The sequence below is a fragment of the Nicotiana tomentosiformis genome, chromosome 12 (genome assembly GCF_000390325.3).
Source record: "Nicotiana tomentosiformis chromosome 12, ASM39032v3, whole genome shotgun sequence".
In the NCBI taxonomy this organism is placed as follows: domain Eukaryota; kingdom Viridiplantae; phylum Streptophyta; class Magnoliopsida; order Solanales; family Solanaceae; genus Nicotiana; species Nicotiana tomentosiformis.
This window is the reverse complement of record NC_090823.1, coordinates 23932082-23957114: the sequence shown is the minus strand read 5'-3', so window position 1 is coordinate 23957114 and position 25033 is coordinate 23932082. Positions and strand designations below refer to the sequence as shown.

At 37.9% G+C, this 25033-nt stretch overlaps 2 protein-coding genes across 2 annotated transcripts; one reads left to right on the top strand and one right to left on the bottom strand.

Annotated features, from left to right (window-relative positions):
* Positions 1-9193: 9193 nt before the first annotated feature.
* On the top strand, positions 9194-9891 carry LOC104096942 (agamous-like MADS-box protein AGL61). The gene is made up of 2 exons (XM_009603400.1): positions 9194-9233; positions 9491-9891. The coding sequence occupies exons 1-2, from the start codon at positions 9194-9196 to the stop codon at positions 9889-9891; spliced, it is 441 nt and encodes a 146-aa protein (XP_009601695.1).
* Positions 9892-10100: 209 nt separating this feature from the next.
* LOC138902361 (uncharacterized) lies at positions 10101-23311 on the bottom strand. Its single transcript, XM_070190218.1, has 9 exons — positions 23218-23311; positions 13986-14478; positions 13065-13548; positions 12658-12908; positions 12483-12546; positions 12112-12233; positions 11056-11835; positions 10678-10773; positions 10101-10635 (listed from the first exon to the last, which is right to left on the bottom strand). Exons 1-9 carry the CDS (start codon positions 23309-23311, stop codon positions 10101-10103), a joined length of 2919 nt encoding a protein of 972 aa, XP_070046319.1.
* Between the last annotated feature and the right edge of the window lie 1722 nt (positions 23312-25033).

The following is a 25033-nucleotide window of genomic DNA, read 5'->3' as shown; positions in this document are numbered from 1 at the left end:
GAGCGTGTCCGGACTGTGAATCTGAGGTCTGTAGCCAATTTAGGCTTGAAATGGCGAAAGTCGAATTTTTAAAAAGTTTGACCGGGGGTTGACTTTTTGATATCGGGGTCGGAATGCGATTTCGAAAGTTGAAACAACTCCGTTATGTAATTTGAGACGTGCCTGCAAAATTTGACATCATTCCGGGTTGTTTTGATAGGTTTCGGCACGAGTTTTAGAAGTTTGAAAGTTTTGGAAGTTCATAAGTTTGATTCGTGATGCGATTTGTATTTTCGGCCTTATTTGATGTGATTTGAGACCTCGAGCGAGTCCGTGTTAGGTTGTGAAACTTGTTGGTATGTTTAGACGGGGTCCCGAGGGCCTCGGGTGTATTTCGGGGTGGTTTCGGACCAAACTGGAGCTGTTTGGACTGCTGTTGCTGAAGTCTTGTTTCTTTCTTCGTGAACGCGAAGGGAGTTGTTCGCGAAGAGGAATTTCAGGGGCTGATGGTTTAGCCTTCGCGAACGTGAAGATGTGGACGCGAACGCGAAGAAGGAGCAGGGCAAGCCTTCGCGAACGCGGCCGAGGCAATGCGAACGCAAAGAAGAAAGGAAGGGTTGGGGCAGAGGTCGTGTGACCTTCGCGAACGCGAAGCGCGGAACACGAACACGAAAGAGTTGGTCAGCTGGTCATCGCGAACGCGACGAGGAGGTCGCGAACACGAAGAGGAAATGATGGGACAGGAACAGTTGGCCTTCACGAACGCGACTCTGGTCACGCGAACGTGACTCTGGTCACGCGAACGCGAAGAAGGATTTGAGGCAGCTGGGTTTTGGCCTTCGCGAACGTGAAGAAGGTGTATCTGGGCAGAATTAAAAGTCCCAAAAATGGGGGTTTGAGTTCATAACTCAAAAATCAAATTGGGAGCTCGGTAGAAGGCGATTTTTGGAGAGATTCTTGCTTGGGTGTTTGGGGTAAGTGATTCTTATCCAATTATGATTAATTTCCATGATTATGTCTTTGAATCCATCATTTAATTCGGATTTAATAGAGGAAAAATCAAGATTTTTGTAAAATCTTTCAAAAACGATAATTTAAGATTTGGAGGCCGAGTTGTTATTGGAATTCGATAAAATTGGTATGGTTGAACTCGTATCGGAATGGGTGTTCGAATTTCATGAAAATTATGTCAGGATCCGAGAGGCAAGTCCTGCGTTGACTTTTGTTGACTTTTTGGAATAAATTTTTAAGTCGATGTGTTATTATCCAGAATTATTTCCGATGAATTTTAATGAAATTATACAATTGAATTGGATAGATTTGAGCTGTCCGGATGTCAAATTCAAGCAAGAAAGCTATTTTGGAATATCGACATAACTTCAATAAGGTAAGTGTCTTGCTTAACCTCGAGTAGGGGAATTACCTCTTAGGCATTGAGTCTTATGTGACGTTTGTGAAATGTAAAAAGTCGTGTACGCGAGGTGACGAGTACGTACTCGGGCTTATACGTGCAAAATTCATTGAATTAAAGTCTTAGGCATTATTGTGTAGTAAATTGGAAAATTGTGGAAAACTATTAAATCATTTGTTTGCCATGCCTAAATCCTTATTGTTGAATTTGTTTTTATATGATAATTTGATGTGATTGTTACTTGAAATATTTATGAAATTTCGTGAGTATTGTTGGTTTAATATTTTTTGAAAATTAATTCCAATATGAATTTTCTTAGGCAAATAATTAATTTAAGCGAGCTTAAGAATAAGTATTAATATAATTATCTAAACATGCATTAATAAAGGTTTTGCTTTATGCTGAGTAATTTCTATCTCTATTGATTGTTTTTGGGTGTTATATACATTTTTTGTGGAGCCTTGGATTATTTGTTGTGAAATTAATTGATTTCGTTATATCTTTGGAATTTGGTTGTGGCCATTGGGAAAATTGTGATATGAATTAATTTTGTTATGTTGTTGTGATAATTTCCCGTGTGAATTGTTGTGTTGTGTGAATTGTTATTTTGGGGAGATAAGGGTGGCATTTCACCGTTGATTTTATGGGGTTATAAGGGTGACATTTCACTGTTGTGTTTGTTGGGATATTGTCTGGGCGGAGCGATAAGGGTGGTAATAGGAGCGATAAGGGTGTCTATTATCAGGGACGATATGTGATAACATGGAGTTATGGTGTTGATGATTTTCATGTGATGTTGTGATTTTCTTGTGTTTATTTTTATACCTTGTACAATTTGTCTTGTTGTCGGTAAATTGATGATAATCTGATTTATGTTGAAATTGAGAGCCTGTGACTATGGCCAGGCGGATTATAAAAAGAAATGTGGGCACGAGGTTCCGTGAGTAAATAATGAGGATATTTGGCACGTGAATTGTCCGTGCAGTTGAGATATAAAATGTGGGCACGAGGTGCTGTGATGAAATGATAATGATATTTGGCACGTGAGTAGTCCGTGCAGTTGTGATATGAAATGAGGGCACGAGGTGCCAAGGAAATATGATGATTTAATTCTGGGCACGAGGTGCCGTGGAAACATGAAAAATGGGCTAAAACCCGTGTTTATGAAAAATATAAAAATGGGCTGACACCCGTATTTTTATGATTATGAAAAGAGGTGTCACATGGTGACTTTTTAATTTAAAGAATTATATTCAAAATATTTATTTGGAAGGATTTTTACTTAGAAAGTATTATATGAAAGAATTGTATTTGAAAGATATTTATTTGAGAAAATTATATTTGAAAAGATTTATTGAAAGAATTATATTTGAAAAATAATTATTTGAGAAAATTATATTTGAAAGAGAATTATTTGGAAGCATTATATGTGAAAGACATTTATTTGAAGGACTTGATTTAATTGGGTGTAATTATACTTATTAATCGTTGAGCGATATTAATGGTATTCTTGTTGTCTGCTGTGCATATCACTGGTTGTTTCATGTTGCCCTATGGTTATTGTTTCCTATTATTTTGTATATTATATCGCACAGGTTATTAGACTAGTGAGTGTCTTGACTGTACCTCGTCTCTACTCCATTGAGGTTAGTCTTGATACTTACTGGGTACCGACCATGGCGTACTCATACTACACTTCTGCATATTTTTGTCCAGAGCCAGGTATTAAAGATAACGGACTTGAGCACAGTTAAAACGGGATCGTAAGGATTCAAGGTAGAGCTGATTGGTGGTCGCAGTCCCTTGGAGTCTTTTCATTTCATTGTACTGTTAACTTATAATCAAACAGTATTTTATATTCGGTCCTCGTGATCATTCTATGTATTCAGTTAGAGTTCGTGACTCAGTAATACCAGTCTTGGGAGGTTGTGTATTGTAATTATTTCTGATGTTAGTTTTCAAAAAAAAATGGCTTCAAAAGGTAATTTAAATCGGCTTACCTAGTCTTAGAGACTAGGTTCCATCACGACGCCTGTGGTGGGATTTTGGGTCGTGACAAGTTGGTATCAGAGCTCTAGGTTCATAGGTTCTATGAGTCACGAACGAGTCTAGTAAAGTTGCGGATCGGTACGGAGACGTCTGTACTTATCTTCGAGAGACTACAGAACTGTTAGGAAATTTCCATTTCTTTCATTTATGTCGTTCAGAATTTGTTGAATTTGGAATTTGAACCTTTGTATCTCCATTCTCTCACAGATGGTGAGGACATGTGCTACTGGGTTAGCTGAGCAGACATCCACAAATACTGCTAGGGTTGCAAGAGGCCGGGGTCGAGGTAGAGGCCGAGGAAGGGCTCGTGCTACGACTAGAGCACCTGTCAGAACAACAGTTGAGGAACCACCAGTAGCTCCAGTTGGGGGACAGGTACCAGAAGCACCTGTTATTACCCTCGGACTTCAGGAGACTTTGGCACAGTTCCTGAGTATGTTTGGTACATTAACTCAAGCGGGATTGATCTCTGTTGCACCAAACATTCCGCAGATTGGGGGAGTAGCTCAGACTCCTACCACAACTCCAGAGCAACGAGTTCACATTGGTCAGGTTCCAGGTGTAGTACCGGCAAAACCTGTTATTCCGGTTCGGCCTGAGGTCATGCCCGAGGCATCAGAAGAAGAACAAAAGAGATTTGAAAGGTTTAAGAGGTATAGTCCACCAACTTTCACTGGCACAACTACAGAGGATGCCCAAGAATTTCTAGAAAATTGTCACTATATTCTCCGCACCATGGGTATTGTGGAGGTGAGCGAAGTTGCATTTACTACATTTCAACTATTAGGCGCAGCGTATCGGTGGTGGAAAATCTATGAAGAAGGTAGACCAGCCGATGCCACACCACCAACTTAGGCTCAATTTTCAGAAATATTCGTGAAAGAGTTTGTTCCCTAGACTCTCAGAGATGCGTGGCGCACAAAGTTTGAATGGTTGCGTCAGGGCACTATGGCAGTGTCAGAATATGCTATCAGGTTCAGTGAGTTAGCCCGTCATGCACCTATCTTAGTTCCTACAATCAGAGAACAGGTCCGCAAATTTATTGAGGGGCTCGATTATGATATTAAAATATGCATGGCTCGAGAGTTGCAAACTGATACTCCATTTCAACAAGTAGTGGAGAATGCAAGGAAGATTGAGGGTGTTTTAGGCGAGGAAAGGGAGTCTAAGGAGGCCAAAAGGTCTCGAAAATCTGGAGGGTTCAGTAGATTTTACTCTTCAGCTAGAACCCATTATAGCGGAGGCTCGAGCAGTCGATCAGCTCAGTCCGCACATCAGAATACTCGGAGTGCTCCAGTTTACAGTGCACCACCGACACGAGATTCTTACAGTGGTTATTTCAGTTATCCGGCACAAACTCAGTACGAGCAGCCGCAACCTCAGAGGGGTTGTTATGAGTGTGGTGATACTAGGCATATCATGAGAGATTGTCCCAGACTTAGGAGGGGTGTATTTAATCAGAACACTCTAGCTACAAGCTTTATTCCAGTTGATACTCCACGTGCACAGTCAGCTAGACCTGGAGGACAGGCAGGTAGTGGGCTCCTAAGAGGTGGAGGTCCAACCCGTTGATTTAATCACTATGATTTGGCTGAGGCCAATATACCAGATGGTGTCGTTACAAGTACGATCCTAATTTTTATTATAAAAGGATATTTTCCTTAATTTGATTCGGTTCTGAATATTGAGGTGAATCCTCTAATTATGCTCCACTTATGGGTGAGCTTCGTAAATTTATGACCCACTTATATGTGTATCCCTGTTGGGAGATTTAAAGATGTGAGTCTGTGTCTATCATTTTATTTTTGTGCACCATTGAGGGCTATAAGTCCAAAAGTAAAAATTTATTATTCAATACAATGGGTTTAATGTGTTTCAGAATAATTGATTCCAATATTTATGAATCATACGCCCTACCGGTGTGAAGTTCATTATATGTTGTGAAAATTATTTATGAAATATATTGAAAAGAAGAAAGAAAGGAAATTAAAAATTTCAATTGGCACTATGTGCAACAAAATTGTGATTCGGATTTGAGGACGAGATCCTAGTATTTTTACATGATGTGAAATATTTAAACTGGGTTGCAAGCCGCGGTAGAAGTTATGTCCCTTCCTTCGCACCTGCGCGCTCGCAGGTGCGCCAAATCCTCCGCGTCTGCGATCACTAGGCTGCCCTCATTAGTTCGCTTCTACGGCTCGTGGCTCGCACCTGCGGCTGGCCAAGCGCATGTGCGATTGCACCAGAGGCTGAAAGCTTCATCTGTTGCTCATAAGTCCAAACTTGGTCCGTGCCTCATCCGATTAACACCCGAGGACCCCGGGGTCCCATCCGAACATACCAACAAGTTTGAAATCATAAAACGGACTCGCTCGAACTCTCGAAATGCATAAAACAATATCAAAACTAAGAATCATATCCCAAACCAAATTGATTCAACTTAGAAACTTCAAGTTCTTCAAGCGTACTCCGAACATGCCGAAATATACTTAACCTACTCGGAATGACATCAAATTTTGTGTGCACGTCTTAAATCACCATACGGAACTATTCTCAGGCTCAGAATTTCAAACGGACCTCGATTAATCCAAAACCCACTCCAAACCAAATTTGAAGAACTTTAAACCTTCAAACATCCAATTTTCACTATTAAGCGCGGAAACACTGCCGGGTTGTCCAAAACCCGATTCGAGCATACGCCCAAGTCCAAAATCATCATACAAACCTATTGAAACTGTCAAATCCCGATTTCGAGGAAATTTACTCAAAACGTTGACCGAAGTCAAATTTACCTTTTTAAAGCCAAACTAAGGAACCAAGTGTTCCGTTTTCAACCTGAACCCTTTAAATTCCTGAACTAATCACCCTCGCAAGTCATAAAACAGTAAAAGCACATATGGGGAGTCTTATTTAGGGGAACAGGGTTGTAGAAGGCGAAACGATCGGTTGGGTCGTTACATAACGAAGGGACCTCTTAATTAAGATCGTAAAGTTTGTAAGAGCTGATAATTAATTATATATTTATATATCATAAACCAAGACATTAGAAACAATCTCGTAGAAGAAAAAATCACAGTGTTCCTGCATATATAATTATCATGCCGTGTGCTAGATTCTTATATGGCTGCAAGACGTGATTGATTTAATCTGTACATGAAATAATCATCTTTTTTTTAAGAATTAACTGTATATTACATTGTAAGCACATGTTATTATTGTTTTATTTTGCCTTGTACTTTGCTTTAAATCTAAGCCTGATTATATTTTCCACGGAAACAAGGTCATTTTAGGTCTAATTTTCCTCCACGGCACTCCCCCCAAACCCCCCCCCCCAAAAAAAAAAAAAGGAAGAGTTCTAACTGTACGAGGGCTAGCACACAACATATAACTTTCTATCTGATATGTTGAGGCTCATTTCTTCAAATTCAATGTTGTTTTAGTAGGAGTGTTGATCTTACATCACATCTTATTAAAATGACGTATAACTTTCTATGGTTCTAATAAGCACATTAGGAAAGAGATAGATAATTAAAAAGAAACTGATAAGATATTTAGATAAGCATAACCTACATGTTCTTTCCTACTTTCCTGCAAGTATGCATTTGCCATATTAATTGGTATTTTGAACAAATAGCAGTCAACTTTACTATTTTTTTTTTTGGTATATATAAATTATTTACTGATTATATATGATTTGACATATATTATACATGAAACACACACACATATTTTTGCCTACTATTTTTAATTTAAGTGATTGCGCGTGAGCGGCTATTTAGGCTAATTCTTCTTTATCAAATAAATTATTCCAGCATCAGTAAAAAATAATTTAAATCCAAACTTATATTCTATAAAGCCCTAGCAATCTGACTGATAACGAAGGTGTTTATAGGACTTATTATTATTATGACATGGATACATCAAGAAACCACAAATAGTATGATTCCAAAGGTTGTTAAGTTTTTTTTTTTAAAGTAGTACTTGCTAATTGATAAGAAAGTTTTTTTTTTTCTAATTGCAACACCCACATGGAACACTTGCTTTTGGTAAAAAAAGGAATATATGAAAATCTATTGGTTGTTTGCATACTATTTCGCAGGTTTAAATAACAAAATTTTAAGTTCTGTTACAGTTTGAATCATCTCAATTTATTTAATAATAATGGTGTCCGAATTACCTTACGCACGTGACTATTCCCATTTTTTGGATTGTTTTAGTATACTATTTCTTTAAGTGTGAATATTGACATGATTTTATATTTTTTTATCTGTATATGTTTAAAGCATCTAAATCTTATAAAGTCTAATAAGCTTTTCGTGATGGTGGGGAGTTGAATAAGTATCTAGGTCTTATATTAGCGTTAGTAGATACTTAAGAGACTAGAGCATATTTAGCAGAATGGGAAAAGAACAGAAATAACTTTATCCAATGAGTTTCAAACTATACGTAGTCATTGACTTTTGGGGATTTCTCCATTATCAGAGAAAGAAAAAAGAAAGAAATGTATAATACCTGCTTTCATGAAACAATATTTCTAATTATGCCAATTCTTAAGAGAAAATAACTTAATTATATATCCAAATATTGATGCTTGTATCGAATCACATCTATTTGTATGGTTAAATAATAAATTAAGGTAATTATATATATATATATATATATATTAATTAACTATATTTACGTGATTAAACTGTATGTAAAAGATAACTGACATATAACCTTCACTGATTTGATGTAAATATTAAAACATATCCTAATCCTCCGCGACAGCTCGAATATTACCAAAAATAGGAAAATAACAAAAAAGAGAATATAAATAAAAGCAACGGTAAACGGAAGTAGGAGTATTGAAACATGTCCAAATCTTCCACGACAACTCGAATATTATCAAAAATTGAAATAATAAAAAAGAGAATATATATAAAAATATGCCATAATTTTCAGCGGCAACTCGAAAAATTACCAAAAATTAGAAATAGTAAAAAAAAAAAAAAGAGTAAAAATAAAAATAATGGTAAACTAAACTGGAATACTTATTCATTCATTTGCAAATTAAGGGATATTATTAAGAGAGTATCAAATACTAATAATCTTAGAATATCAAATCACTACTGGTCTGGGCTGGGCCTGAAAATTGACTTGACCGTCACAATATTGTAGAGGTAATTTTGAAATTCTTTTGAAAAATGGAGAGTACAGTCACCACTATAATTAAATATCTAAATTTACTTGCCTCATAACATGTGAACACTAAAGAAAATAAACTGGATTCATCTCTATGAACTACCAAAGCTGAAAAACCAAAGATGTTGGAAAAAATCTATAAATACTAGGCTTCTGCATTACAAAGTTCATATCATAGAGTAACTTTTAGTAATAAATACTCCCTCTGTTTCAATTTATGTGAACCTATTTCCTTTTTAGTCCGTGCCAAAAAGAATGACATCTTTCCTTATTTGGAAACAATTTACCTTTATGCAATGATTTATAGCCACACAAAATATATGTGCTTCATTCTACACCACAAGTTCAAAAGTCTTCTCTCTTTTCTTAAACTCTGTGCCCAGTCAAATGGGTTCACATAAATTAAAACAGAGGGAGTACAAGTTATATCATTATCATCCTGGAGAATGAGTACTAGGTTTATTAAGGATCGCAAAAGTATTTTTCTTGCGAAGATAGAAAATCAGAATAATCGACAAGTGACCTCAATGCTGAAATGGTGTCTTCAAGAAAGCAAACGAGCTTGCTGCTATGAATGGTGCTGAAGATGGCATCATCATTTTTTCACCAGGTAACAAGCCTTAAGTTTTTTTTGGTTATCTAGATATACATAATATATAACATCAACAAATATATGTAAATGTACATGCGGTTCATAATTAAACATGCAAATCCAAGAGTTTGAACATGATACTTAATCTCAAGTAAAATTAAAGCATCATATATAAAAATAATTCATGACACGGGAGACGTTATAACAGTAGATAAATTGATTTCTCTCCTCTTGCCATATTTTCTATTACTGATTTCTCTCCTCTAACCCTATAGGTAGCAAGCCTTACTCTTTTGGTCATCCAAATGTAAATGAAACCATTAACAAATATGTTGGGGAAGAAAAGCCTCCATCACCATTATCATCAGGCATTGATGACAAGTATGTGCAGACGTTCCTAAAAGTCAATTCTAGAAAACTTAACGCACAACTCAATACTCTACAAGACCAGCTGGATTTTGCGTTAAACTTGAAAAATAAACTCAAGGAGATGAATAAGAATGTGGAGAGCCAACAAGAGTGGTCCAGGGGCCCTATAGAGAAGATGAACTACACAAAGGCTTCAATATTAAAAGAGGAGTTGGAAGATCTTCTCTTGAAGGTAAAGAACTATGGTATTGAACGTGGGTATGGTTACGAAATGAAAAGTGGAAGGCTGAATAAAAGCAACTACTAGTTTGTTACGATCAAACAATCGAAGCAATTTACAGAGAGAATAAATCAGAACATTAGTTCTGAGAGAAAGAGAAAAGGGGGAATTTTTATTGAACGTGATAAAGTGAGTTCTCTGATCTTTACAAATCAGCCTACTACAATATATATATATATATATATATATATATATATATATATATATATATATATATATATATAAAGTAAATAATGCTATATGTGTAAAAGAATGGCCACTACTAAAACAAGGTTACAACTATAAATATGACTAAGGGTCTTCCGAGTTGTCTTCATTATGGACCAGTGGGCCTGTGTCTTTAAGCTGGGCTGAAGTGGATATAGGAGAATATTGCGGATAGAAGAACGATTGTCACAAACCACTGGAACAGGGGTGAGGGAAGAAATGCCAAACTCACCCAGCAACATGACCATCCATACAATTTCAGCAACTAAATGTCTCAGAGCCCTGTACTCAGCCTCTGCTGAAGAGAGTGAAATAGTAGCCTGCTTCTTGGACTTCCAGAAAACAGGACACCCACCTAATAGTAATACAAAACCACTAACAAACTTTCTGGAAATAGAACAGCTGGCCCAATCAGAGTCACAGAAGCCAGTTAAGGAAAAGGAAGAGGAGTTGTTGAATAGCAAACCCAACTCAGGTGTATCCACTAAATATCTCAACACATGCAACCCAGCTTCAAAATGAGAAACTCTGGGTTGGGACATAAACTGACTAAGATGTTGAACACTGTAAGAAGTTTCAGGTCGAGTATGTTAAAGAAAATTTAACTTGCCAACTAATTTTCTATACAAAGAAGGGTCTAGAAGCAAGTCTCCAGAATCAGCATCCAACTTAGAATGTATGTCCAAAGGTGAAACAACAGAACTAACATGGGGGCAACAGAATTCAGAAAGTAAATACATATTAAACTTATGTTGAGTGACTACCAGACCTTGAGGATACTTAATAATTTGCAAACCTAAGAAATAGTGGGCTTCCCCCAAATCTTTGATCCGGAATTGAGCATCCAAAAAATGTTTTAAGGTAAAAATTTCAGCATGATCATCACCAGTCAACAAAATGTCATCCACATAAACAGCTACAATGGTAAGGGAGCAACCAACCAATTTAGTAAACAAGGAATAACCATTTTTGTTAGGAATTTACCCCTTTGACTGAAGAGCTGAGGAGAGCTTTGCATACCACTGCCTTGAAACTTGTCTAAGGCCATACAAAGATTTGTTAAGTTTACAAACTAGAGGAATAAAAGGATCAGGGGAAACAACCTGTAGGCCAAGAGGTATCTTCATATACACCTCTTCATCTAAATCGCCATGTAAAAAGGAATTATTCACATCCAATTGAAAAATAGTCCAATATTTCTTAATAACAATACTAAGCAAGCATCTAATAGTGGTAAGTTTGACAACAGGAGAAAATATTTCAGTAAAATCAATCCCCTCTTGTTGAGTATCCTCCTTAATGACAAACCTAGCTTTGTATCTTTCTATACTACCATCTGCCTTTTGTTTAACCTTATAAACCCATTTAGAAGAAATAGCGTTCTTACAAGAAAGTAAAGGAACTATTGCCCAAGTATTATTTGCCTCTAAGGCTTGAAATTCAGCCAACATAGTAGCCTGCCAAGCAGGGTTAGACACAGCCTGATGGTAGAATTGTGGTTCAAACAAGCAAGCATCAGAAGTAGAATTAGATTCCTTAGAAATAGACACACTTGTGCAAACATAATCTTTTAGGTGTGGAGGAGGGTTATGTGGCCTGGATGACCTCTTTAGAGAAACAGAAGAATCACCAGAAGAGGAAGTAGAAGAAGGAGAGATATTAGGAGAAACAAGATAATCAGCAGGAGTAGACATACAAGAAGGAAAGAAAACAGGGGGAGAAGAAGCAGAATAAGGAAAGACAGACTCTTGGAATGTAACATCTCTGGAAAAAAAATACATTATGCTTGGTCAAATTGAGCAACTTATATGCTTTCTTAGTCATAATATATCCAAGAAATACACAACTAATAGTTCTTGATTGAAACTTGTCCCTATAAGGCTTAGGAACAATAGCAAAACATAAACAACTAAAAACTTTAAGGTGAGAATAAGAGGGAGGCTGATCATACAACAGTTCATAAGGTATTTTATGATGGAGCAAGGGTGATGGAAACCTATTAATAAGGTAAGTATCAGTGAGAAGATACTCCCCCAGTACTTTAGAGGCAACTTAGATTGAAACAGTAGAGATCTAGCAGTTTCTAACATGTGTTTGTGCTTCCTTTCCACAACTCTCTTTTGTCGTGGAGTGTGTGGAAAAGAAGTCTGATGTATAATACCCTAGGAGGAGAAAAATGAAACAGCTTCAGCACTAGACCCTAACTCAAATGCATTGTCATACCTAAGTGTCTTAACAGAAAAACTGAATTGATTTTGAACTAAAAATATGAAAGATTTCAAAAGGGTGAAGGCATTTGACTTAGTAGAAAGAAAATGAGTCCAAGTGCCCCTTGAAAAATCATCTACAATGGTAAGAAAATATCTAAAATCATTATAGGTTTGAGTATGATAAGGGCCCCATAAATCTACATGAACAAGTTGAAAAGGACCGGTGATTTTAATAAAACTATTAGGGAAAGAAAGCCTTTGCTGCCTAGCCATAGGACAAATATTACAAATAAAAGACTGTTTCTTGGATAACTTATCTTTAATATGAGAAATTAATTTTATTTTATTAAAAGGCATATGACCAAGTCTGGGATACCAAAACATATCAAAATCAAAGGCAGAAGGAACAGGATGTACACCAGTAGTGACTGTTTTATTTGCTTCAGTGGTATTTATAGTGTTTGTGGAAATTGAATCAGATAGACAAGAAACAAAATTAGCAAAAACAGTGGAAACAACATCACCAACTGAAGTAGTATAAATGGAAGGTAGGAAAGAATCTGCCTGGAAGAGGTAGAGTCCATTGGAGATTTTACCAAGAACCAGAGGCCTCTTCAGAGAAGGGCCCTGTAAAACACAATCATAAGATGAAAAAAGAGCTTTACAAGCCAGTTATAAAAGAAGTTGATGCAAGGAAATCACGTTATATTGAAATGAAGGTACAAACAAGACATTATGCAGAATTATATGAGCAGATAGAGGTAAGGACCTTGAACAAGTCACCTTAACTCTATAACCATTTGGCAGGATCACTAAGTAAGGAATTACTAGAGGTTTTAGATTGATTAAGAGAGATTTGTTAGGTGTCATATGATTTGTTGCACCAGAATCTATTATCCAAGGATCACCTTCTAATCTAGACACATTGCAAGTAAAAACATAACAGTTTCTAACATCAAGACAGTGCACCAAACCTGCAAAGTTGGCAGATCCAGAAATGGCAGTGTCTTGTGGTGAGACCTTGGTCTGGTAGAACAGGTTCAACAAATGTTCATATTGCTCCTTTGTAAAACCATAGTTATTTTTGGTAGACTGCTCAGAATGATTATTAGGAATAGAAGTATCAAAAGTAACTGCACTCTGAGAATCTGCTACATGAGCATAGGTTGTAGTCTTCTTGAATTTGTTTGGCTGAGAATTGTTAGGAGGACCACTATTAGGATAACCATGTAGTTTATAGTATTTTTCTATGGTGTGGCCTGGTTTTCTGCAATACTTGCATATCTAATTGGGCCTCTTAGATTCAAAAACAACCTTCTGTTGAAAGGGCCTCTGCATTCCAGCAGTAACAGGCAGGACCAGGATATGATTTTTGAACATTTGTTGAGAAGGAGGCAGTCTCAGGATATGTTGAAGATTGAGCCTCACACTAACTTTCATCATTGAGCAACATAGAATATGCAGTGTCAATGTCTGGAAGAGGCTTCATTGCTAGAATATTCCTTCTAATGATGGTGTAAGTATCATTTAACCCCATTAAAAATTGGTGCAACTTCTAATCTTCTTCCAATTTATGAATTGCTTCTTTACACCCACACACACAATTAGGATAGGTGATGGAGTAGGCTAATTCATCCCACAACTTTTTGATTCTAGAGAAATTGGCAGCAATGTTTGAGTTTCCTTGAGAAATTGAAGACAGACTTGCGAATTTGATAAACTTTGGATCCATTAGGTTGAACATAATGTTTTTCTATATTCTTCCACAGCTTAGCAGCTGACTCAGTGTACATTACACTCTCTCGAATTTGAGCTTCTAAACTATTCAAAATCCATGCAATCGCCATGTCATTGCATCGACACCAAGCCTCAAACAGTGGTGAAGTGGAATTAGGTTTGCTAATCGTTTCATTTATTATTCCTAGCTTATTTTTACATGACAACACAATCAACATTCCTCGATGCCAACTACCATAACCCATTCCATTGAATCTATCAACAACAATAACAGTTCCAGGATTATCAGTTGGATAGAGGTATAGTTGATGAGAAGGTTCGACAGTATTTGCATTAGAGCCAGTCGTAACAGAGGTAGAAGAATCAGTATTCAACATGTTGAAATTAGGGTTTATAGAAAAATTAGGGCACACAGTAGTGAAATGCAAAATTGAAAGAGAATACCAATCTTCTTCAGCAACTTGAAGAAGCAAAAGTCTTCATTATGGGCCAGTAGGCCTGTGTCTTTAAGCTGGGCTGAAGTGGATGTAGGAGAATATTGTGGTCCAACATAGTTTTCTTTTATAATCGTTCTTGTTATTTATTTTTAAAGGTGAACTTTGGAGCAACCATAAAAGTTGTCGCCGTGTGACTAGGATGTCACAGGTTTAAAGCACAAAAATAATATGTTGGTTCTACAAAAGACCCAATATGGTTTGTCTCTTCCTCTGGTCATATTCCTGCACATAACGGGAGTTTAGTACAAGAAATGTTCTAATTAATCATTTTTCGTTTTTTTTGGTTGTGGGTATTATGTGATGTTTTGATGATATCTGCTATGTATGTTCAATCAATGAAAACTTTATGTTTTATAAGTGTGATCTTTCTATCGTTTAATAGGACATCCCGATCTAATTATAAGATGAAATAATTAAACATTGATTCAATTGAGCTTAAATATTCGTAATAATGAAAAATTGATAAGCAAAGATGTGCGTGTTTCAGCAAATCCAATATTACACAATTGTGACGTTTGAGATTCGAGTTGTTGTATTTGTCCAGTATGTTTTAATTTTTAAAGAATCCTTCCCAAGAAAAAAAAGAAAGATATATATATATATATACACAATTGTGACGTTTGAGATTCGAGTTGTTGTATTTGTCCAGTATGTTTTAATTTTTAAAGAATCCTTCCCAAGAAAAAAAAGAAAGATATATATATATATATATATATATATATATATATATATATATATATATATATATATAACGTGACTAATATTTTAAATGATTTGTTTACATGATAATCTACATTCAAGAAAAAGGACTCCATCATTATCGGAGCCTAAGATACTAATTTGGTTGGTATTCACTTCAAGATTTAAGTGTTTTTTTTTTTAACTAAATCGAAGCCATTTATTTTTGACAGAAGCTAAAAGAGTGTTATTATATTACAAAGATTTAAGTGATTTACTAAGTGTAAATCTCAAAATAACAAAAATCTTGATTAAAATCGTAATTTTTTTGGAAGAATTGTGTGCATGTCATCAATCCAATGTTACGTGTTTATGAGATTTGAGTTGTAATCTAATGAGTGTAATTGCGTTTTGCATAACTCAACGGCGGTTTTGAATTTTCAAGGAATATTTTCCTCTTCTATCTTCAATTCTTACTATTCAAATTCTTAGATTTTTTTTTTGAAAGAGAATAAAAGAAAAGAGAGAAGAAAATGTTATGTGATTATGATTTCAAATGAACTTTTTACACTAATAAGTTCTACTTTCAAGAGGAAGGATTTGATAACAAACGAAACCTAAAGATATTAATTTGATTGAGATTCCCTTCATGATTTAAGGGGCCAGTTTCCGATATAATCTACAATACAGCCCACTTAAATTATTGACGTGCAAAAAAATAAATTTATTATAAGAAAAAAGAAATTCTTTATTTGATCCAATTCCTATCCCATTTGATCGTTTTGCTCAGTTACTCAAATTTCATTAGTTATATCTTTAGAAAAACTAGTCTTACGGTACGCGCGTGTATCTTATCTAAGTAAATTATTTAAAAAAAATAACTAAATCATCACGCCAAGTAAACTAAATAGTCCAAAAATATTTTATTTTGGTGTGTGTGGGGGGTTGATAATTCCTATATATTTTTGATTTTTTAAATATTAAACTTTAAATATTAGCTAGCATTAAAATGTCTTTTCATGAAAAACTAAAATATTTAAATTAATTATAAATACAATTTTGTTTGAAATGGAGTATATTTTCAAAGCATAAAAAGTTGATCAATATTTTTATAGGGATTTGTGCTTTAAAATAGTATAGCTTAGATAGATATAAGAAATTGATAAATATAGAAAGTTGTTTGTTGATTAATTTATTTTTAAAAATATCTAATTGAATTGTTGATCACACCCAAATCTAGTCCTAAAAAAGATAAGCAGTCGCTGCAAATATTACCTGGCTTATAAGTCCAGGGTCGAATCCCACAGAGAATAAAGGCCTAGCTATAGCTATTTAATATCACTAAGAAAGCAAGTTCAAACAATTTTCGAGTGATAAAGATTAAAATTTTTGCTTTAAACTGCTTAACAAAAAAATACTAAAGTAATAAGATTACCAACTAAAGAGAAATATGTGAATTGAAGAGAAAAAAAGCCTAGGATTACGATTTTCTCAATTATGAGGATAAATTTTTAACGTGTTCAATATAATCACACCGATTTATTCTTCATTTATTGTCACGACCCGAAATTCCCACCTTCGGGACCGTGATGACGCCTAACATTTTACTTGCTAGGCAAGCCAACGTTAGAATAATCTTAACCATTTTTAAACGAATCAAATTAAACGGAATTCAATTACTGAAATAAAGTGTAAAAGACCGTAACTACCGAATCATCAAAATACATCCTCGAATCTGGTGTCACAAGTGCACGAGCTACTAGAATAATACAAAAAAAGGTCTCAATCAAATTCAAGCTGTTTGAAAGATAATACACAGCTAAGATAAGATAGAAGGGGACTTCAAAATTGCGGACACTGTGCAGTTATACCTCAACTCTCCTCTGGATAGCTGAATCCGAGTAAGTCTATGGTACGCCGCTGGGACCAGCTCCAAAATCTGCACAAGAAGTGCAGAGTGTAGTATGAGTACAACTGACCCTCTGTACTCCGTAAGTGTCGAGCCTAACCTCGACAAAGTAGTGACGAGGCTATGACAAGACACGTACGTAAACAACCTGTACAAACATATACAAATACGAAGCAACAATAACACAATAATTAATAATTATAAATTTGAGAGGGAACATGCGAAGGGGGATGATATAATAATTTCAGTAGGAGAAGTGTCACGTAGCAGCGAATTAATTCATCAATAATAAAATGCGCAGCTGATAATATGAGAATGGCACGGCACCACCCTTGGTGCTTTTACTCTCATTCTTCCCATAAATTGATAAATAAATAATAATAATTGGCACGGCATCACCCTTCGTATTTTAACTCTCTTCTGGCACGACATCACCCTTCGTGCTTTAACTCTTTTTAAAAATGGCACGGCATCACCCTTCGTGCTTTTACACTCTTTCTCACCATGGCAAAGATAATATAAATAATATAAATGACACGGCATCACCCTTCGTGCTTTTACACTCTTTCTCACCATGGCAAGGATAATATAAATAATATAAATGGCACGGCATCACCCTTCGTGCTTTTACACTCTTCCTTACCATAAAAATAATAATATAAATTCGGAAGAATATTTAAATACGGGGATATATATACTTATCAATCAATTCAATACCAGAATACCGACCTCACCTTCCAAAATATTCAATAATAATTAAACTAACAATAGTCTCATGAAAAATGATCAAATAAACAATAATAATCTTAAGCAGGAATATCTTAATTAAATAGGTAATTATTCACAATAAAAAATTCACCCGTATGCTTTGACTCAACCACAACGCATAAGTACTTGTCACCTCACATATACGTTGTACCCGTACATTAAATCACATAGCAAATAGACAAATAAGTCCTACTTTCTCAAGTCAAGGTTAACCACGACGCTTACCTTGATTTGCAACCAACTCAAGATTTCAATACACATTTGCCTCGCGAATTAGTGTCCGAAAGCTTCAAATCTAATCACAAATAATTCAATATACTCAACACGATTCGTAGGAATTAATTCCACATGGAATTTCTAATTTTCTCAATTAAATTCCGAATTTCATCTCAAAAACCAATAGTGGGACCCACTCTCGAATCTCGAAAAAACTTACGAAATCCGAACACCCGTTCCGAGAAGAGTCCAACCATACAAAAATTATTAAATTCCGATGTCAAATGGACCTTCAAATACTAAATTTTCGTTTTTGGAAAGTTGTATAAAAATTCTAATTTCTTCCATCTAAATCTGAAATAAACGATGAATATAAAAATAGATTTATGAAATATAATCACTTTCGGGTATAAAACACTTACCCAAGTCAAATTCGTGAAAAACTATTTTGGAATCGCCCAAATCCGAGACTCGAAACTCAAAAATGAGTAAAAATGGCTAAATCCCGATTTTATGGGTTCTGCCCAGGCTTTTTTGCATCTACGGGCACAAGTGCCGCATCTGCGAGCTCGCATTTGCGAGAATAATCTCACATCTGTGAAATGGCTTGCCAGGTTGGTGTCCGCATCTGCAGAAATTGGGCCGCATTTTCGGCTGCGTAGAAGCGCATGAAGGAGCCGCAGAAGCGGTACCTTCCGCATTTGCGATCGTCAAGCCGCAGAAGCGGTGGTCGCATCTGCGACCATTTTCTCACAGAAGCGAGTAGGCTTCCTAGGCTCCAAATTCGCAGGAGCGACGAGATTCACCGCAGAAGCAGGGCCGCACTTGCGCTCCTAAAGTCGTAGGTGCGAAATACCAGAACCAGACCTGTAAAATTTTACAAATATGATCTGAAACACGTCTGAAACTCTCCCGAGCCCCTCAGGACCTTGTCCAAATATTCTAATAAATACTATAACATAATATGAACTTACTCGGGGTCTCATATCACGTCAAACAATGCTAAAATTACAATTCACACCTCGATTCGGACTTATGAGTTTCAAACTTTTAAATTTACAAAACTCGTGCCGAAACGTATTAAACGAATCCAGAATGAATTCAAATTTGGCACACAAGTCATAAATGATATAACAGAACTATTATAATTTTCAGAATCGAAATCCGAACCCGATATCAATAAAAATCAATTTGTGGTCATACTTTGAAATCTTTAAGCCTTTAAGCTTCTAGTTTTCGTCAAATGGCGATAATTCAATCTAGAGACTTCCGAATTAAATTCCGTGCATACGCCCAAGTGTCAAATCACGATATGAACCTACCGGAGCTGTCAAAATACGGATCCGGGTCCATTTCCTCAAAACGTTGATCGAAGTCAACTTAAATGAGTTTTGAAGTACTATTTCACATTTAATCAATTATTTTCACATAAAAACTTTCCGAAAAAATTTACGGATTACGTACGCAAGTCGAGAAATGCTGAAAGGTGCTATTCGAGGTCTCAGAACACAGAAATGAATGTTAAATTTAAAGATGAACTTTCGGGTCATCACATTCTCCACCTCTAAAACAAACGTTCGTTCTCGAATGGAATTAGAAAATTACCTGAGCTGGTGAAAAGGTGTGGATATCTACTCCTTATGTCTGACTCGGACTCCCAGGTAGCTGCCTCAATCGACTGACCTCTCCATTGCACCCGAACTGAAGGATAACTCTTAGACCTCAATTGTCGGACCTGTCGGGCTCTAATAGCTATCGGCTCCTCCTCATAAGTCAAATCCTTGTCCAACTAGACTGAGCTGAAATCTAACACATGGGACAGATCACCAAGATATTTTCGGAGCATAGACACATGGAACACCGGATGAACTGTTGATAAACTAGGTGGTAATGCAAGCATGTAGGCTACTTCACCTACCCTTTCAAGAATTTCAAAGGGTCCGATATACCTAAGGCTCAACTTGCCCTTATTTCCGAACCTTATTACACCCTTCATAGGTAAAACCCGAAGTAATACTCTTTCTCCAACAATGAATGCAACATCACGAACTTTACGGTCAGCATAACTCTTTTTCCTAGACTGAGCTATGCGAAGTCGATCTTGATTAACCTTGACCTTATCCAAGGAATCTTGTACCAATTCGGTACCCAACAATCGAGCCTCTCCCGGTTCAAACCAGCCAACGGGAGAGCGACATCGCCTCCTGTATAATGCTTCATATGGAGCCTTCTTAATGCTCGACTGGTAGCTATTATTATAGGCAAACTTTACAAGTGGCAAAAACTGATCCCAAAAACCTCCAAAGTCTATAACACAAGCGCGAAGCATATCTTCCAATACCTGAATAATACGCTCGGACTGTTCGTTTGACTGTGGATGAAATATTGTACTCAACTCAACCCGCGTGCCTAACTCATATTGTACAGCCTTCCAGAAGTGCGAGGTAAACTGCATACCTCGATCAGAAATGATAAACACGGGCACATCGTGAAGGCGTACAATCTCGCAGATGTAAATCTCCGCTAACCGCTCTGAAGAATAGGTAACTTCTATTGCAATGAAATGTGCTGACTTGTTCAACCTGTCCACAATGACCCATACTACATCGAACTTCCTCTGAGTCCGTGGAAGACGAATAACAAAATCCATAGTGATACGCTCCCACTTCCACTCAGGAATTTCTAACTTCTGAAGCAAACCACTAGGTCTCTGATGCTCGTACTTGACTTGCTGACAATTTAGACACCGAACTACATATGGCACTATATCCTTCTTCATTCTCCTCCACCAATAATGTTGTCGCAAATCTTGATACATTTTGGCGGCACCTGGATGAATGGAATACCGGGAACTATGGGCCTCTTCCGGAATTAATTCACGAAGCTCATCCACATTAGGCACACAAATATGACCCTGCATCCGCAGAACTCCATCATCCCCTACAGAAACCCATTTGGCACCACTGTGCCGTACCATGTCCTTAAGGATAAGCAAATGAGGATCGTCATACTGTCGATCTCTGATACGCTCATATAAAGAAGACCGAGCAACTGTGCAAACTAGAACCCGACTGGGCTCTGAAATATCTAACCTCACGAACTGATTGGCCAAAGTTTGAACATATGGATCTAACGGCCTCTCACTAACCGGAATATACGCAAGGCTGCCCATACTCACCGCCTTTCTACTCAAAGCATCGGCCACCACATTAGTCTTTTCGGGGTAATACAAAATGGTAATATCATAGTCTTTCAACAGCTCCAACCATCTTCGCTACCTCAAATTGAGATCTTTTTGTTTGAACAGATATTATAGGCTACGATGATCAGTAAATACCTCACACGAGACACCGTAAAGGTAATGCCTCCAAATTGTCAGCGCATAAACAATGGCTGCCAATTCTAAGTCATGTACAGGGTAATTCTTTTCATGAACCTTCAACTGTTGTGACAAATATGCAATCACTCTACCATCTTGCATTAATACTGCACCAAGCCCAATGCGAGATGTATTACAATACACCGTATAAGATCCTAAACTTGTGGGTAATACCAACACTGGTGTCGTAGTCAAAGCAGTCTTGAGCTTTTGAAAGCTCAACTCACACTCGTCTGACCATCTGAATGGGGCACCCTTCTGGGTCAATTTGGTCAATGGAGATGCTATAGATGAAAACCCCTCCACAAACCGGCGATAATAACCTGCCAAACCCAGGAAACTCCGGATCTCTAAAGCTGAAGTAGGTCTAGTCCTATTCTGAACGGCCTCAATCTTCTTAAGATGCACTCTTATGCCTTCTCCCGATACAACGTTCCCCAAGAAGGCAACTGAGTCTAACCAAAATTCACATTTTGAAAATTTGGCATATAACTGATTATTTTTCAAAGTCTGAAACACACTCCGATGATGCTACTCATGCTCCTCTCAACTGCTGGAGTAAATCAAGATATCATCAATGAATACATCCACAAAAGAATACAAATAGGGCTTGAATACCCGGTTCATCAAATCTATAAATGCTGCTGGGGCATTTGTCAGCCCAAATGACATCACTAGGAATTCGTAATGCCCATACCGAGTCCGAAAAGCCGTCTTAGGGATATCGGATGCCCTAATCTTCAACTAATGGTAACTAGACCTCAAATTAATCTTTGAAAACACCTTGGCACCCTGAAGCTGATCGAATAAGTCATCAATTCTTGGCAGCGGATACTTGTTCTTGATAGTAGCCTTGTTCAACTGCCGATAATCTATACACATCCGCATTAAACCATATTTCTTCTTTACAAATAACACTGGTGCACCCCAAGGTGAGACGCTAGGGCTAATGAATCCCTGATCAAGCAAGTCTTGTAATTGCTCCTTCAATTCCTTTAGCTCCGGCGGGGCTATACGGTATGGTGGAATAGAAATGGGTTGGGTGCCCGAAGCCAAATCAATACAGAAGTCAATATCTTTGTCGGGTGGCATCCCCGGCAAATCTGCAGGAAATACATCTGGAAATTCATGGACAACTGGGACTGAATCCATAGAAGGAACATCCGTACTAGAATCGCGAATATGAGCCAAATAAGCTAGACAGCCCTTCTCGACCATACGTCGAGCTCTCATATAAGAGATAACCCTGCTAGTAGAATGGCCAGGAATCCCTTTCCACTATAAGTGAGGCAACCCCGGCATAGCTAAGGTCACCATTTTGGTGTGACAATCCAATATAACATGATAAGGTGACAGCCAATCCATACCCAAGATGACATCAAAATCTACCATATCAAGTAGTAGAAGATCCACGCTAGTCTCAAGACTCCCAATAGTAACCACACATGAATGATAGACATGATCTACCACAACAGAACCTTCCACCGGTATGGACACACACACAAAAGCACTCAGAGAATCATGAGGCACAACCAGATATAAAGCAAAATAGGAGGAAACATAGGAATAAGTAGATCATGGATCATATAGAACTGAAGCATCTCTATGGAAAACTAAAACAATATATGTGATCACGGCATCAAAAGACTCGGCCTCAGGCTTAGCTGGAAAAGCATAAAATCAGGGCTGGGCCCCACCACTCTGAACTACGTCTATGGGACGGCCTCTAACTGGCTGGCCTCTACCTCTGACCTCCACCTCTAATGGTTTGACGTCCACCTCTAGCTGGCTGACCCCTGCCTCTTGCTGGCTGAGCAGGCGGCGAAGCAACTGGTGACGGGACCATGGTACGAGAAACCTGCTGTTGTGAGCTGCCCGGTGCCCGAGGGAAAAATCTAGCAATGTGCCTCGGATCACCACACGTGTAACAGGACCTCGATTGCTATGACTGATGACCATGTCGACCTGAGAAACCACCCTGAAAACTCTGGATAGGAGGTACACTAATATGAGCTGGTGGTGCACTGCAAGCTAGCTGGTCGGGATGAGACACATGAGGGCCGCGACCACCTGAAGCACTGTGGGATGCCCGGACCGCTGAATGAAACGGCCTGGGAGGATGACCCCTACCAAAATTACCCTTGCCTCCATACGAGGCACTACTGAACCCACCGAACTGACGAAGCCTCTTATCATAGCCCTGCCCTCTCTCTTGTGCAAGAACCATCTCGATCCTCCTAGCAACATTAGCAGCCACCTGAAAGGAAATCTCACTTCCGGTCTCCTTGGCCATCTGAAACCTGATAGGGTGAGTGAGTCCAATAATAAACCTCCCCATTCTCTCTCCCTTAGGAGGAAGTATAAGGAGAGCATGCCGGGCTAGATCCACAAAATGGGTCTCGTATTGAGTAACAATCATACTGCCCTGTTGGAGATGCTCAAATTGCATGCGATAATCCTCTCTCAATATGATAGGGAGGAACTTCTCTAAAAATAACCGTGAGAACTGCTCCCAAGTCAATGCAGGGGACCCAACTGTTCTGGTCAACATATAATCTCTCCACCACCTCTTGGCAGAACCCGTCATCTGAAATACTACAAAATCGACCCCATTGTTCTCAACTATACCCTTGTTCCAAAACACCTCATGGCAGCAGTCAAGATAATCATGTGGGTCCTCAGAAGGTGTACCACTAAAGTGAACCGGAAAGAGCTTAGTAAACTAGTCCAACCTCAATAAAGCCTCAGAAGACATGGCGGGCCTATCACCGGCCTGTGCCGCAACAACTGGCTAAACTACCCTAACTAGCGGGGCTGCTGGAACCTGATACTGGGGAGCCATCTGCTCCGGAGCGGGAGTAGTGGCAGTTTGTGCTCCTCCCCCAGCCTGTGAGACGGCTGGTGCCACTGAAAATGTACCATTCTGGGCCACGCCCTCCATAAGACTCACCAAACGGACTAAAGCGTCCTGAAGCACTGGAGTAGCTATGAATCCTTCCGGGACTTGAACTGGTCCAACGGGTACAGTCTAAACTGGAACCTCCTCCTGAAGATCCACCTGATGCTTCACTACAGGTACTACTGCTCGAGCTCTAGCTTGAACTATGCCTCTGCCTCTACCTCGGTCTCTGGCACGACCACGGCCTCGACCTCTGCCCCTGGTCATAGTTGCCAACGTGGGCTCTAGTCCCTGTTCGTCGGTAGATGTATTACGTGTTCTCGCCATCTGCGAGAGAATAAGAATAGAATTGTTCAACCATCGATGATAGAATAAAATTGCACGACTTAATAAGAAAGAAGTGTTATAGTTCCTAATCTTCATAACCTCTGGAAGATAAGTATAGACGTCTCCGTACCGATCCTTTAGACTCTACTAAGCTTGCTCATGACTCGTGAGACCTAAGTAACCTAGTGCTCTGATACCAACTTGTCACGACCCGAAATTCCCACCTTCGGGACCGTGATGACGCCTAACATTTCACTTGCTAGGCAAGCCAACGTTAGAATAATCTTAACTATTTTTAAACGAATTAAATTAAATGGAAGTCAATTACAGAAATAAAGTGAG